This window comes from Haliaeetus leucocephalus, unplaced genomic scaffold (genome assembly GCF_000737465.1).
Source record: "Haliaeetus leucocephalus isolate CR32 unplaced genomic scaffold, Haliaeetus_leucocephalus-4.0 Scaffold206, whole genome shotgun sequence".
Lineage (NCBI taxonomy): Eukaryota > Metazoa > Chordata > Aves > Accipitriformes > Accipitridae > Haliaeetus > Haliaeetus leucocephalus.
The window spans coordinates 13171682-13188325 of NW_010972642.1; the positions used below are offsets into that span (position 1 = coordinate 13171682).

The window sequence follows — 16644 nt, forward strand, 5'->3', positions numbered from 1 at the left end:
CCTTGGCTTGGAGTGGCCAAGCACCACCTTTCCTTCTTCCCCAGCAACTGCAGAATCACGTGTAGATGGTGTCCTGTTTCCCCCAGGACTTGCTTGGTAGCTACGTACAGCCACGGTGTGACCCGTGCTCTAGTAAAATCTGCACTTGTATTTTCCCTTGTGTTTTTTTGGAAAGACACTATCTTGGATAGGTAATACTTTGCAGTTGAACATAAATTGAACTCTGCATTTTCTTAATGTATGGTGGTTAACAAATTCCTGTGGTTCTGGTGATGGGAAGTCTACAGGAAAGACATAAACCTGTTTTTATAGAACCCTGTTTAATCTGGGAGACCTGAATGTATTGTGGCAAAAATATACACATGCACACAAATATGTACAGTGATAACAGCTGTTCTTGCTAAAATACAGGATTGTAGTTTATATTTCCTTCTCTTTGTCATGGAGCAGCATATACATGCAGAAAACTTTTCTTATCTGAAATAGAAGGTGGATCCTGGATTTGGATGTCACACATGCCTCAGTGAGAGTCACATTAAATCCTTCCCCCCTCCCCACAAGGATCTGTAAAGAGGTGCAAAATTCTTGCTGTGGTGCTACTACTATTTTCATTGCTTTTGCCCTCCTGTTTCGATTATAGGAACATCATGGACCCTAACGGGTTTTTCTGGAGATGAGATGATGGAGCTAAAACAAAAAATCCCCCAAACTAACCTGACCATGCTCACTCAAAATTCCCAGAGGTGATAAAAGGAAAGTGAGGATGAGGAGTTTGCTGCAGGGACAGAAAACAGATCTCTCGTTTATTTTCCTTCAAGACAGGGGCAGGACAGGCTGAAGGTCAGTCTCTCTCCCTGAGAAGGCAGCTGCCACCACTGCCCTTGCGTGTCCAGCCTTGTGACAAGGCTGTCACACCTAGAAGGGGTAGCAGCTGCTCTCCCAGAGGTCTTGCAACCTGCTTCTGCCATGGTGCTGTGCCCTTAGAGGCAGGGGCTGCCCTGCCCTTCCTCTGTGCAGCATCGTGGTTAGGGGGAGCAGAGCGCAGCTGAGCCGGACTGGTGTAAGCGATGGCCCCAGCAGCACCCCACTGGTCTGTGCTTGACTGGGGAACGAAGGGCTGGTGCTGAAGGGCAGGTTCTGGAGGTCCTAATGTGGTCTGTAATCAGAAGTAAATTTGAGTTTTCATCTGATGTCCATCAACAACAGCTGTTTTCAGCTTCTCAGGTACAAAGGACCAAATGTAACACTTAATGTTTCCTAACTCATTGTACAAAAGGGTATTTTGTTACCTCGGTCTCTTTGGTTTGTGAGTAGAGAACATTATGTACATAAACCTGTGTTAATAAATGCAATTTTGAGAACCTTATTCTTAGTGTCTTCAGTAACATCAGTTTACTTAGGTGTTCATTTTTTTTGATAAGACAGCTTCAACTTTTATTTATGAAGGAGTTTTTGTGTCAGTTACTAACAGTTTTCTTCCATGGTTCATTTAAACATTCAATAACCAGCTAAACTGAATTTATTCCATGTCAAACACTTGCGAATGGGGATCTTTCAGGTGCTGTAGCACAGATTCTGCTTACAGAAAATCTAGTTTCCTAGTAAGTGATTGAGAAGAGTTAAATTAAAAGTTTGAGGAATTTCAGCCATACTTGTTCAAATTGCCTTACCTTGATTAATATAAACTATGCCACAGATTATAGCCCCCCCAACTACTCTTTATTTTTTTTATTTTTGTTTGTTCTTGTAAAGTATAGTTTCATGTTTTCAGGTTAAACTGGAGGGGAAAAAAAAAATCTAAACTTATTCACCAAATATAGCTAGTGTCTAATTTTAGGAGGGTACTATGAGACTAGTCAATACATTGTAGACTTACAATCTAGCTTTTTATTGCTCAGTTTCTTAAAACCAAAGATTGCTGGTAGTTTCAGCTGTTGCATGTCACCATAATGTTAAAAATACAAAGAATTCTTATTACAAAAGTACTTATTTGTCCTACAATTATCATCTCTGGCAACTTAACTTTTAAGAAACCTAACCATAGAAAAACTGCACAGGACTAACATGCCACATTTGTTGACTACTTCTGATGTTTGCATGTCAGTGGTATTTAGAATAATAAATCAAGGGGTACATTATGTCCATTATTTAATTACAGAACATGTGAGTGCAGTCCCCATGAAGGTACAAGTAGGCACTTAGATTTGTTTTGTAAGCTTATTCTAGATGCAATACAAAAATAGATTATATTAATAGGAAAAATTTAGTGTTTAACAAATTGTTTTGTAAATAGGCTAGCACAAAAGATAAATCTTGTTACACTTAAAACTAGACTAAAAATAACTTCATCTGAAAATAAAGTAAATAGTGCATTTTTAACCTTCATTCAGATGCACATAATCATGCAAACTATGAAAACTGACTACGGCAGGAAATTTGAGGCCTGATATTTGTTAAAGGAGCTGCCAGCTTACAGCTTGCCCTAATTTCAGTGGAATTGTAGGCTGCTGGCACTGTAAATCTGAAGAAGTGAGATTAACCCTTTGTGGCTGAGAGCTGTGCTGTCCTAACTACCAGCAGCAAGGGGCTAATGCTGAAACATTCCCGGAGATTGTCAGCTTCCCAAGCAGACCTACACCTGACAGTCACAAATGCAAAAAGCCTCAAAGGTCAAGTCCTGCTGTTGTTCTATTGTACATCCAGAGGAAGCTCCACTGGAAGGACGCCACGCTCTCCCTAGCAGGAGGACAGAAGCTGGCCTCGTGTGCACACAGATGACTGAAAACCAGAGATTCTTGCAAAACGGCTCCCTGCTTTTCCTGCTCCCACACAGGCTGCAGGAAACGACAGGAGCTTTTTATGCTTCTGACTCCTCCCCTTCTTCATGTATAGTTCCATCTCCTTCTGACTGATCATTCAGAAGCATGAACTTTCCATCGTTTGTTAATGGCACAGACTTCATTAGCTGAGCTAATGCTTCTGGGTCCTGAAGAAAAACAAACGAGAGTTCAGCAGGCAGCAGCAATCTTGGAAGAGCATGCTGTTTTCCCAGTACTTCTTGTTAAGGCTTTGCAATTTTTTTTTTTTTTTTTTTTAATGACAATCTTTAGTCTAAAGGTTTGAAACACAAATAATCCCTTTTGGTGCAGTAAAACCACCCCTTAGGTATATAAGAAAAAAAAAAAAGGTAATTCATTCTGAGCCTTTATTTTGCTGTTCTTATCTGGTATTGATAAAATTACTGAAAAACACAGAGAAAAATAACTGTCTAAATAAATTTATTATACCTGTGCTTATTGCCTGCAACTAAAAGCTCATTCCCCCAACTTGTTCTGAAATCTTAGCAGCGACAATATAGAGCATATATTAATGTATCAGCATCACATCTTTGTACAGATAAACTTTGCCGTTCGTTTTAAGTAGAAAAACACTGTGTGTTTTTCATCCCTAAGGGAGGAAGGAATATGAGTTTCTAAAAGTGAAACAGCCATGTGTGTAACTTACACATCATCCCAAAGAGTTTGTTTGGGTTTTTTTTAAAGCTTTACTTACAGCTTCCTTTAACATGAACTACTAGATTTGTAGTTCTGAATTTGATTACGGTGGCAAATTTTAGCTGAAATCAAGCTACTGCAAAGTCCGACTGAGTTTATTTTTGCGTGAACTACCGCAGGGCTGTGTTAAATAATGTCTGCCAAACTTTGTCATTAGGAGAAATAGCAGTTCTTTTTTACTTAGGCCCACCAGAGGTACCTGGATGGTGCAACCAAAAGCAGAGTATGATGTATCACAACACAGACATGGGGAATGAAACAAACTTACCTTCTGTGCCTCAATGATTTCCTTTCCCAAGCTAATGGCATAGCAAATCTAATAAAAGAAATATATGTAAAGTTAAGGTTTGGTTTGGTTTTTTGTTCCTTAACTGGGACTAAAACACAGAAGTGTCAATGCAAACTTAAGTCTTAAATACAGGTCTAAAAGCAGAGGTGGAATACCAATTCACTATGCTAACTACATAAAAATAAAACTGCCTTAGGTTCTGCTTCAGAGCTCACTTAGGCTGGTAAATCTTTGTACTCAGTTTTATTCACCAAACTTAATTGCCAAACCTGGGGGATATCTTCCAGTGCATGTAAGAGTTTTAGTGTTTTAAGACAGAAATTCTCCAGCACATTCCTTATTTTTAATAATCTGTTATTATCATACGCAGCAAGCACCCAGAAGTGTTAACACAGGATGGCCGTCTTGTCTTTGAAAGCTTTATTAATGTACATCTCAACATGGCTGATGCTGATTTTTGTTAGTGCTGGTGCCAGACACACACACTTTCCCCTCTCTCTTAACATTGGTATTAGCTATCACATCCTTTCCTCCTCACTGCACATGCTGCTGCATTATCTATAAATTTGGTCCTTTTTAGACATAAGCCATCAAAGGCTTGAATGTCAAGGCATGTTTTCCTGGCAAGAAATTGAGCTGCTCTTGCTTCTGTAGCCCTGCTTCCCAGATGTGCAATCAAGAAGCCTAAGACCTGTTTTCTAAATAAAGTATTTTATTAAGTGTTATGCAAACCTTTTCCCCTTCTGTGTTGCTCTCAAAAATATATGCGCTCATGGATTCTTCTCCCAGAGTCTCACTGAGATGGACCACAAAGCCAATCAGTCGCCTGTTATCCTGATGAGCAGCAAACTGTGTCACAGTGGCAAGTTCAAACTGGAAGAGTATAACAAAGAATTTATTTTTTTAACCAGAATTTGGTTAGCCTGGTCAAGAGCTCAAGTTCATGTCACTGAGTATTCAATGCTGTGGCAGAAAACCAAATTCAAAACAAAAGTTACTTACACTTGTTCGTGTAACTTGTGTTTGAGGATCTATTAACCTGCAATTATGTGTAGGGGAAAAAAAAAGTAAATTATTTTAGAGTGATTCTCAGTAATGTCAGGGTGCTTTATAACAGTAAGGCAATCACTATAGCAATTTTACAGATGAGGAAACATCTGCACAGAATCGAATGCTTTATCTCCGATTTCAAGTCAGTTGATGGCAAGGTTCAACTCTAGACCCTTACTCTCAGCCACCTGACACGTACAGGCCGTAGTATCTTTCTGAATCACTGATCTGGTCAGCATCCCGAGTGTGCGGGCTAACACACTAATATGCACAAGGACATAAAACACCCTCCAGCTGACGTGAATGTCTTGTATCAACATATTCTACAGTGACAGTACTGACAACAGGTCAGCGATAGCTCTTTTGCTGCTACTACATGCAAGGACAGAGAATATTCCAATGTGGGTTTTTTTCAATCTTTTTCTGTATCTTTGCAGGCCCTTATAGTCCCACTGCATCCCCTAAATTTTGGTAGGATGTTCTTACAACTTAGGATGATGATTTCTACATACTACAGAGTAAGAAAAGAGACATTTTTACTAAGTAAAGTGAATCTCAGTATCTTGCTCCCTCAAAGAGTGTATTTCTTGGAAAAACAAAACCAGAAATACTTTACTAATCACAAGTTGTATGAAAACAGAATGTGACAAGTTGAAGGTCTTACAGTACCTCAAGTTCTTGCTGGTGACCATGAGATGGGATTCAGTCATACGGAATATGTTGTGAATGGCACGAGCAGCTAACACTTGTCTCATAGCTTCATAAATCACCTCACTTGTTTCATCTGTCTGAACAGCCATAGATCCTAAAAACCGAACTACGAACATCTGCTGCAAAAGTGAATCTGGAAGATAAAAGGCATGACTTCCTTCACTGTGCTACTCCAATTTTCCAGTAGCTGAAGTTATCAATGAAATTATTTTTTTCACTTTGGAAATTCAACAGTAAACCTGCGGGTGGTGACTGTTGTGAGTAGTGACTTCCTGCTATGAGCCAGGCAGTGCTCTGACCCAGTTTTAAACAGTGCTGGTGCTGGCAGCTAGTGGGGAGGGGGCAGGGCGTGGAAATCACAGTTGCTTGGCAGCTTTAAAAGTGTAACTGGTCCTTTATGCCTTATTTGATTAGCTAGTAAAATGCACTTGCCTATCTCGTTATCAGGTGCACTTAAACTGTGGTAAGTTTATGATTGTGCACAAGCCTTGGCTTCCACCAAATTAACTCTTATCTTTAAACCTTGTACATTGCTCACGTTCTTCTATGTCCTTCTGACCTTCCATGCAGCTGGTTCCAATGAGATTTTCATTAAATCCTTCCTTGCTCATTGACTATCACCGTAAGACTCCTGTTTACAACTAAGTAGCCATCATTTGACCAGGCTCCGTTTACAGTTGGTGGTGAGCAAGGTAAAGCAGGATGACTCCTGCTGAACATGACTGTTCAAAGGCCACAACAGCTGTGTCTACGTTGCACAAGAGACCACAGAGAGCGTTAAGCATCAGCTTGAGCTGAGCTACGCAGATCCGCTTGTGCAGCCGGAGACGCAGGGCAGTCACCTCAGCAGTGTGCTCTCTCTCTGCGTGCTGCGGCTGCTGTGAGCGCGGAGGCACCCGCTTGTCACAGCTACACTGCTGTCCTGCAGTGGGATGGCACCTGCAAGTGAGAGTGTTCAGACCAGTAGGTTCTACGAGTAGTTTCCTGACAGGGGCTGTGGGTTCCAGACAGCGGTTGTAACTGGCACAGCGGAAGAGAACAGCCAGGGTCTGAGCCCTGCGTGTGCTGGTAGAGGCAGGTCTTTTGCTGGCATGTCACTGGGAGGAGGGAAAGGGGGCAGCAGTAAAACTCTTTTGCTGAAAGAGACACATTGCTGCAGCTAGCTATATCCTGGGCCTCTGTGAGATTTAGATTGTGGATTTCAGAGTACATGTGGGTATGAAATGGCTACTAAGCAGCCTCAAACTTGAGGCAGAATTATAATACAGTCCCATCAAACCCTTTCTAAAGAAGTCAACAGCTACTTTTTAAAAAAAAAAGAAAAGAAAAATTAAAGACAAAACCCAAGCAAACCAAATCTTTTTGCCTTTAAACATTTGAAATAAACCTAAACTGGAATACAGCTTGGACTGTCAAGGAAAAAGGTGTTTCTTTTCACAGGTAGAGATGTTTAAAAGACTGGCTTCTGAAAGGTAACTACCTTCAACTGTACTATGGGCCTGTTACCACTGCTCCATGGTGTCAGGTGCTTTCATTAAGAGACATTGGATAGCTCACAGCTGAATTAGGCCTAAAATCATGACTAATTTTGTCTGGAAAATAGAAGCACTGACCTTCCTCCTCATCTTTACTGCTGTCTTCTGATTCCCCAAATGGGTTTGCACGCCTATGAAATAAGAATAAAAACTAATTATGGATTCTGGTCACCACACATACACTGCAATACCCGTTTTTGTCCCCTGAAATCGCTCAAAGTGATCGATCACTGCCTCTGGTCATACCTGCCACCTCTGTTCTGGTCCAGGAATTCTGTGGCAGGCAGTACGATATCAAACTGAATTGGTGTTCCAGGAGCAATGAGTTGTGTGGAGTCTTGAATTCCAGCTGATTCACTGGGAATTATTTTATCATTTTCCATATTCCTTACATTCTGGCTAAAGTGAAAATGGAAAAAAATGTTTCAATCAATCAATGACACCCTATCTTTGCTCTGGAAGGGAGACAAGATTATTCAAAAATCCAAAGTGGGATAGAATCACTATACATAAACATAAATAAGAGTATTTTCCTATTTACCTGTTACCGAGGACTCTAATAAAATCTCCATTTTATTTTTTTGTACCTGAAATTAATTAGGGAAAAAGTAAATGCTGGTACATTACACCTGAACACAGACCAGCTCTGAGCGTGGGCAGGCTTTCAGCAATACATTGCTGTTTGCCTCCCTCCCCTCTAGCTGCTGTATGCACATCCCCATTATCAGTTCAAATAGCAGAGACCTGGACTTGTGGCTACAGGTGTAAATGGCAATCCTGACATCTTTTTAAGACCTTACTTGGCCACGGGCTTGTCACAATGTGATAGTTAAGAAGCAGCGTTACACACTGGGTCAGATTTCTTCCTGCACCTTTTCTCAAAGAGAATGAAATTCTAAGTTTCCCACAGCTACAGAAGTTGTAACAATACACATCACTACACATGGTACACTGGGTTTATTAGCAGCATCCTTCTATTTCTAGAAAGTTTTCTGGTTGCACACAGATGTAAGAGTGACTTGAGAGATTACTTGTCAAAGAAATAGCTATTTCCTTTGGCCAGTGAAATAGCTGGCAATACTCTTCTATTTATAAATCTCTAATCAAAGTGAAACAGCTGTACTGTGAATAAAATTAGAAAGAAATTGACTGGCACTCTCCATGGCTATAGGGAATCTTTGGAATCTGTAAGCAATCATAATAAAGGGAATCATAAATCATAGCAAAGGCACTAGCCTGAGAGGCAGAAGATCTGGAAAAGGTTTGAATTTCTAGAAGTATCTGAGTAAAAATTTAGAATTTTCTGACAAAACTAGCAGAGAAGTCCCTTCATGTTGAAGTCAGTGTGACACAAACTTGCCCTATTTTATTTATCACACTGCTTCTGAAAGCAGGATTTCAGTCCAGCACTGAGCTTGAAAGCCAACTCTGATGATGAAGTCTGAAGAACTCCCACTGAGCAAGATGCTAGGATCATGTGGACATAAAGAAATGATACACAGAATATGAATTTTGAATATAAGCCTATCCTAAAGAATTATTAACAGTTTTTGAAGGAGGGGAGCTTTATTGATTGACCTGGATGAGCACAAGAGAACCATAGTAATTATTCTGACAGCTGTGTAAGGCATATTCCTGTGACAGAATGACAGGAACTGCTTGAGGTAATATGCAAGAATATACTTACTTCAATGTATACTGGGGACTCCGCTGTATTACCTACATTACAAATCATTCCCTTACAGCAAAGCACTTACAAGTAAAGCATTGCGTTTGTTTCTGAAGAAACAGCAAAATCCCAGTGGCAACCACAAGAAGCTTCAACGCTGTGATGTGGAGCAGTAAGCATTACCCTCAACACTTAGCATCTCTTATGGCTATCAGTAGGAAACATCAAAAGTAGAGGAATTTGCTGGAATGCACAGGCTTGTAAAGCCAGGGCCTAGACAGGGCTTTCTCCTGGGTGACGCCCCATAAAAAGAGCATGACTGAGCACGGAGTCTCTAGTCTGTGCAAGTGAGACTGTTACCTGGGGTGGTGAACTTCATGTTTTTTCCCAAAGCTGGTAATGGGAGTCACTGCTTGTAGGGCTGTCTGATTTAACTTGATTGCAGCTGCCTATGAAAACAAGACCAAACAGCTCTTTTACACACGTACTTTACATTGCCATGTAAAGAACAACAGGAAAGGAAGTTGGAAGGAATGGACTGAAAGATGGAAACAAGCTCCCACCTCTGGATTGTCAGTGAGATAGATCTGTCTGGAGATGTTGTTGATGGCACATATCCACTGGAAGGGAAAAAAATGAAATTGAACTCTTCGAGCTCATTTGTATACAAGAATAACAGCATTAAGAAAGTATTTTTACCTCCTCATATTCTTTCTTGCTTTCTGCTTGAAGGGTTATACCCCTAAAACATAAACATAGTGTATGAGTGCTAACAGTGGACACCAGGACTGTTTGACTCCAGGCCTTATAATAACATCACCAAGCTTTGTAACTATTAACCATCTAAGGAACAAAAATCACGAATAAGCTGTAGCTAAAGGATACTGCATGTGCTGTTCAGGCAGTTGTGGGGGAGGATGGGAAGGAACATGCTTTTAATTTGGAAACACCCTTCTGGAAACCCCAAAGGCTTACTATTATAGCAAGCACGTTTTACATGAAACAGCATCTGAAAGGGTAGGTGTGACTGACTGTCCTCAAATAAAACCTGTCACATACGCTTTGCCTGTAGGAGTAGTGATCTGAAAGCAGTATCTTCTGTCTTCACAGTCTACAGCCATAACAGAGCAGTTGTCCAGGTCCTGAATCAATCCTCCAGCTACTGCTCCCCTTGGCTGACACATCAAGTTGCCACCTTGAGTGAAGAAATACAGTCTTTCCCAAGTTGTAGTCACCAGACCTGTTTTACTAAAGAGAAGATGCAGTGATAAAGACTCATTACTATTTAGAAATGACTCCGAACATATATGAAAGTGCAAACATATCCTGATGCTAATCTGAACTTTATGTTCAGCCCTGGAATTTTTTTTATGATAAGTCTCTGTTAACAAGTAAAAGTAGCACCTACTCTTAGCAGAGACTAATCTTTAATGAAAGCTGAAGAATTAAACTAATTCCAAACATTCCAAGTTAAAAACATTCTCTGCAGTATCTCCCAGTTAAGGAATAAAAAAATTATTGGTATTAACTGACATGAAATACTATTAAGCTGGATTAAAAAAAGTATTTTCAAGCTGAAGAGCAGCATGAGCAATTTCACCACAAAGAATCATTAAAAAAAAGCATCTTCTGCAAGTAGTATCTCAGAGTCCATCTTCTCCCTAGCTATGGAGTCCTATTATATTGTAATACAGCTCTTAGAATGCTCTGAGAAATTAATAAATGTCCACTCACAAAAAAAAAAATTATCAAACAGACATAAACTGATATTTAATCAATCACATAAACAGGGTTACTATATGCCACCAATATACATAGCTCCTGCAGAAGCTGATGAAAGATTTTATTTGGAAAAATCTGCAGAGGTAACTCTACGTATGGTATACATTCAAAGTTACACACTTATACTGTCCATAAAGCTTTTATTTATGTAAAGGAGGTCGTTTATGAAAACACATATTAACTACAAAATATAGCTGTTTATTTTTTTAAACACTATGTCTTCTTTAGTCCTAAGAACTGGGAACAATCTGAACCCAGACCCATCAATTTCTAATTTTTAACCACTTGAATGCAGGAAATCATCCCTGTAAGTGAATTCAAACAGAAGTAAACTTCTGTTTTCAGGAAAAGAGTCTCAAATGCCTCTTTTAGGCCTCTAAAACACATTTCCAAAGATGACAGAGATACTTAGGAGCTGAAAAGTACAGCTACCACAGTGATTCAGGGGCCTCAAACACCATTACCTGAGGAGTCTTTATGACCTTAAAAAAAAAAAAAAAAAAAAAAAAAAAAGTACCCACTAGTCAGCAACTAAACAAACTGGAGAGTAGCAACAGTTGTCTTACTTTCTAAGATTAAGGTAGCCAGCCTTCTGGATGAGATTTCTATTGATAGCAGGTGAAGTTACATCAGAATCTGGGGTGTAAACAGATTCATTAACTGCAATTAAGTCCTGCTGGGATACCCTCATTTTTTCAGCTTCAGCATCCAGTTCTCCCTGTATGCTGGAAAAAAACAAGAACCCCAAAGCCATCGTTAGTCAGTTTATACCAGGATATAGCTAACATCTGTAAGCCAAAATGAACAAAAATACCAGTTGAGATTATATTGGAGAGTAATGCAAAGATAAAGTTTATTTTTAGAACAGATTTTATAGGAAATATAATGTAATACTACATGTACAAGGCCTTCTCTAAGGACTAGATAAATCAGTGCAATTAGGAAACAATGGAAGAAAGAGGCATACAATAGGGAACTACTCCAAGAAAACGTCATCTGAGCCTAAAGAGACAAGGTGCATATGCTCTGAAGGTATTAAAAATGGTTTAAGGAAAATATGGCTATCTTTGGCAGGCTGGCAGCAGAAGCACAGCCAGGATTTCCCCTTGCGCTTTACTTTGAAAGCCTAGCTTGAAGATGTTAATCTCATTATGTCTCATACAGTAGCTATGCTTTCTTTTTTGCAATTTATACTAAACATAGTTATCTTCTTTCCCCAAGCAGTATAGAGAGACAGTGATCAGAATTATGAGATTGTTTTGTAAGACTGAAATGAACACATGAGAAATGCTTAAGTGTTAAGACTGAAGAGTTAAGTTTATTTTTTGAGAGAGACAGCTTCTAAAAGCAATGCTTGTATGAATTTACACTGCTGAACATACATACATGTTGCCCTGGTATAGCAGCACATATCATGTGGTATAGCAGCATATATAGCAGCACACATCATTGTGTTAGTCTGTTTCATGTTAGCTTATTTCCAGCTTTTCTGCATCTTTAGAAAGCTGAGACTTCCTAAGCTCCCAGATCACCTCCGAAATGAGACCAGCTGTGTGCATTGTACCACCTAGCCAAGTCATATGAGAGGCTGAGTCTTTGTAACTCAGCTCTTCTCTTACATGTTTTTACACTGTTAGCAATATTGACTATATAAATGAAAATACTTTTAAATATGAAGACTCAGTTTCACAGTCAGCTTAAACAGATGCAAGACTACATCACTGCTGATATTCTGTAACTGCACAATGGGTCTCATCAGCTTGTTGTTCCAAGACAAACCTGACGAATAAAAAGCTTTCAGCTTGATTAGCAAGCAGATCTGACTCACGGAGGCCTTGTGATCCCCAGCACTAAAGAAAGAAAGGAGTGGGCAGCACGGTTTTCAGTGGCTGTGTAATCTTAAGTCATGAAACCATGTCCTGTGTCAGTAATTGTTAAGCTGCACAGTGTCATTCAGAATTTTGCAAGCTTCTCTTTTGGTTTTTTCCAAAGACGTCACACTCCTGTACTAGTTACATTTGAGTTGTACTTTCAAGCTTTGCTGTGTGACAGACTTAAAACACAAAAACCAGACTCGGCAAACCAACTGAGCAGCCTATTTTTGATTCTATTTACTACTGCGTACTATCCAGAATTCAAATCCATCAGACTTTGGAAAACAAAGGCTTATTCTATGGTGAGGATACAATGGCAATATCCTTACTGTACCTATAAGATACAAGCAAGGTGGTCTAGCCTTACCAAATAAAGGACACTATTTCAAGTGAGTTTAAAATCTCTCCTCCAGTCTGTACAAATGCTGTGTGGACTGTGGAGGGATTTATTTCAGAAGTGAGTGCGAAAAGATATGTAAGTATAGAGGCACAGGAAGTAAAGCATCATTCAGTGAAAGAATCTACTATACAGGGAAATTACTTCTAACACTGTTCTCAAATTACAAAGTATGCATTATTTAAAATGCTACCAGAGGCAGAATAAGTAATGATTTGGATACAGTCCAATATGAAAGGTATGAAGCAATAAACTGAAGGACTCCGTTTAGTGTTCCAGCTGATTAACGTTCTAATATGATTACATTTTAAATGTAAAGTTTACATTTACAGGGACTTAATTAAAAAGAAAATGTCAATCTTCATTACAAGTGGGGGGGCAGGAGGGGAAAGAAAAAATAATCACAAAATTAGGAGTATAAAAGTGAGGCAGTTTATTGAAATAAGGACTTAGCCAAAGCAGATTGAACTCAGTTGTCTATACTGGATGCAATGAATATGTTCTGTAGGGCAAGGAGTTTTGTTTGCCTTGTGTAGCTACAACATCAAACACTACAGGCCCTAAATCCTTTCTTGGGAGGTTAATGCATTATTGTTACAGTATTATTACAGAAGACCGAGCAAGTATAAATACCTCTAGTTCAGAATGCACTTTAACTCTGTTATATTAATTCTGTTAACCCATTTCAAGCCCAGATTCCATGCTCTGTGTCCATGAAGAGACACAGCGATGTAAGAAAGCATGTGAACATTTTACAGTGCATAGTTCCCAGCTATACTGTAAAAACACTCTCTGCAGTGCAATGCCAGCATTTTCCTTTACATGTACAACCATACCTCCTTTCCACCTGCTGCTTTAACAAAATATGCCCAACAGTGCAATGCAATGCAAGCATGGAAGGACTCTCATGAGAAAGAAAGAGGCACTCTCTGTTATGTGCTGAAGGTTACAGTGCTAAGTATTGTGTTACCTTTGAACCATGTCTGAAACAGATGACAAAAAGCTGTCCATTCTTTTGGAAAACATCTCTGCTCCTTTCTTAAAAAAGTTGATCTGAAAAATAAAAAAAGAATGGAATACTGGAAGTTATCTTGGCTTTGGCAGACAAATAACAGATTGTGGGGACTGTGTTAACAGCGACTCCATTATGACTGATACTTTTGGCTGGCGATCAAACACATGGCCAAAACCAGCTGTATTGCCTTTCTTTGTATTTCTCACTTTTGCAACTTTCCACCCTTTCACACACACATATGCCATTGGCTGCGGACAGGTATGTTTCCAATGAACTTGCTAAATGACTGAAATAAGGGAACAGGTAGCCTCCTCCCATACTAGCACTGTGCAGAATTTGGTCTAGTGGTTTACGAGTCACTGTGTGCAATGCCACCATATCAAATGGAATGGGACACAAATCATCCATTAGATCTAGTAGTCCAACCTAGACAACCAACTCCAACCTGGAAATTTTTAAACTGCTATAGCAAAGTCAGTCAGGAAAGTGAAGTGTAGCTGTGCTTGCAGAAGCCTCCAGGACAATTAGTTATATCAACTACAGATTTATAATGGATTTTGTTCTACTGAAGGAGCTAAAAAAGCTACTAAGGCCAAAGCGCACATTTTGTGACAGAAGATGAATTCACTTAGCTGGTATGGCTCAGCAGGCACGCAACAGCAGCAAAGCACTCAGTGTAGACTTAGCCTTGGATTACCTGCTGCGGGGCACACAGTCATCATTAGGACTTACTGGCAACTGTGTGAAACATGGACATGGCTACTGCATTTATGCAATTAATTAGCTTTTTTTAAAAAAAATAAAATCAGTGAACTACTCCAGAAAGAGATGGAAAAAGCAAATTCTTGGCTGTTAAGCAATTTATTAGCTCTTTCATCCAATTTTACTTGCGATTCCACTCCTTTTCCCTAACGCTGGGACGTGGGATTCCTCTTACCTGTAACTCAGATTTCTGCAACCATGTTATTGACCACAGACTCCCTTTACAGACACAGGAAAGAAAGCACACTTTCTTAAGGAATGATTCACCCACTGTATTTCAGAAGCCTACTTCAGGAGGGAAGAGCTCTAAATTCCACTGATGATATGACTGACACGCCTAGCTTAGATATTGATGTCAGTTTTCAGTCAAACCAACCCTATATTAGCCACTGCTTCTTCCAAAAATCCCTTACGGCCTGCTCATTCATTGGAAATGTGAAATATGAGACACGTTTTGAGTAATTAATAAATAAAATATTTATTTTGGCTGAAGGGCAGTTCACAGTATGTGAGCATCAATATCAACTGGCTTCTGGCTACTCAGTCATTCCCATGACAACATAAGACTCTCCTGTATAAAGCACTGAGATATGGCAGTTTTGCCAGATAAAATACAGGGAAAGAAAGTTCTGTTTGGCTTCCAGTAAAGGAAACCAATACAGTTCTTTCACTTAGTATAATTACAGCAGAGAAGCAGTGTGAACTCCCATGGTGGGGAAAGTGACTGGATTCTCATTTATTACCTATTTTATATAGGGCATATGATCTGCTAAAGACACAGGACAGTGGAGATGATGAACCACACTACAATCTCAAACAGAGCACTGCATCCATTTTTTCTGTTTTCACAGCCCAATTCTCATTTTCCCAATGCTTTCTTTCATCAGTATCAAATCACAACAGACCCTTAAAATGGGTGGGAATAAGAATCAAGTGCTGTGAAAATACTAGTTTGTTGACCCACCTGACCCACTGGCGAGTTGGATTATCAGTATTACTACCGCATTTTACAGACTTGAGAAATGCTCTATCAAATTGCTGGCAGAATAAAGATTAGAAAGAGGATTTGCCAGCCTTATGCTCAATCCACTCTACTGTTTGGTCTTTCCACTTCTCCAGTGCATGCTCTGTTCCCTATCGCGTACACTCCTCATCAGTATGCTGAACGTTCTGTGCCAGGAAGGGAACTGCTACATAGGAGAGTCTGTGCAGACAGAGTAAACAGTGGAAGTAAATGCTGCTGCGCTGATAGCTTAGCCATGAAAAAATTAACCTCAGGCTGATTTTGCATGTTAAGTGTACTAGATTTTTTTTCATTTGTGTCTTTCCTGAATATCTAAACATTCAACTATCTTCCACAGACAACACCAGTTGTTAGAATCTAGGCAAGCTGAATAAAGTTCCTCCCCACCCCCCCTCCATTATCACTTGTCAGTTCTCAAAAAAAATTTCAGAGCTACAATGTTTTACTTTTCCCAGGTGTACAGACTTTACTGTCAGTACCTGTCCTCTTGTATATCCTAGCATAGGTTCCATCATTGCCACTCTCTTCCTGTACTGCAGAGCATTCAGGGCACAGTAATATTGCAGAGATGAAAGGTGCTGCTTTCTTCTTGCATTTGCCACTTCTTTTGCCACTTCTGCCTTAAGCTGAATAAAAATTGATAAAGAGGTTGACAAAGTGTTACTGTGCATATGGATTTATTTACTGATTATTTTCAAGTTATCTTTAAACAACTCTCATTACAGAACTTCTCCACATTAAAATGAAGGATGAAAAACTAAGAAAGCAAATCCAAAATCCAAAGCAAGTACTTCAAGCCCTTCTCTGTCAAGATACTTAAGCATTTGGGAGGCCCCTGTGACTATAAACTACGTAACTACCACAACTAAAATTCTGGATCTGCTCTCAGTGCAAGGAATTTATTAGCAGCTGAGATCACAACGCAAGCCTGCAAGCGCAGAATTCAGAGATGAATAATTCACAATATGCTATATCACATTCT

General features: G+C 39.6%; 1 protein-coding gene across 1 annotated transcript in view; it reads right to left on the bottom strand.

Moving 5' to 3' along the window:
- Positions 1-1776: 1776 nt before the first annotated feature.
- Positions 1777-16644, bottom strand: part of APPL2 (adaptor protein, phosphotyrosine interaction, PH domain and leucine zipper containing 2) — a 36705-nt gene continuing 21837 nt past the window's right edge. Inside the window, exons 8-21 of the mRNA XM_010566327.1 lie at positions 16142-16288; positions 13832-13914; positions 11157-11315; positions 9868-10056; positions 9508-9550; positions 9372-9428; positions 9169-9257; positions 7386-7538; positions 7218-7270; positions 5563-5737; positions 4846-4882; positions 4576-4716; positions 3823-3870; positions 1777-2986 (exon numbers count right to left, since the gene is read on the bottom strand). Coding sequence (XP_010564629.1) covers positions 2858-2986; positions 3823-3870; positions 4576-4716; positions 4846-4882; positions 5563-5737; positions 7218-7270; positions 7386-7538; positions 9169-9257; positions 9372-9428; positions 9508-9550; positions 9868-10056; positions 11157-11315; positions 13832-13914; positions 16142-16288 — 1503 coding nt within the window. The 3' untranslated portion in view covers positions 1777-2857. The remainder of the gene's footprint in view (positions 2987-3822; positions 3871-4575; positions 4717-4845; positions 4883-5562; positions 5738-7217; positions 7271-7385; positions 7539-9168; positions 9258-9371; positions 9429-9507; positions 9551-9867; positions 10057-11156; positions 11316-13831; positions 13915-16141; positions 16289-16644) is intronic.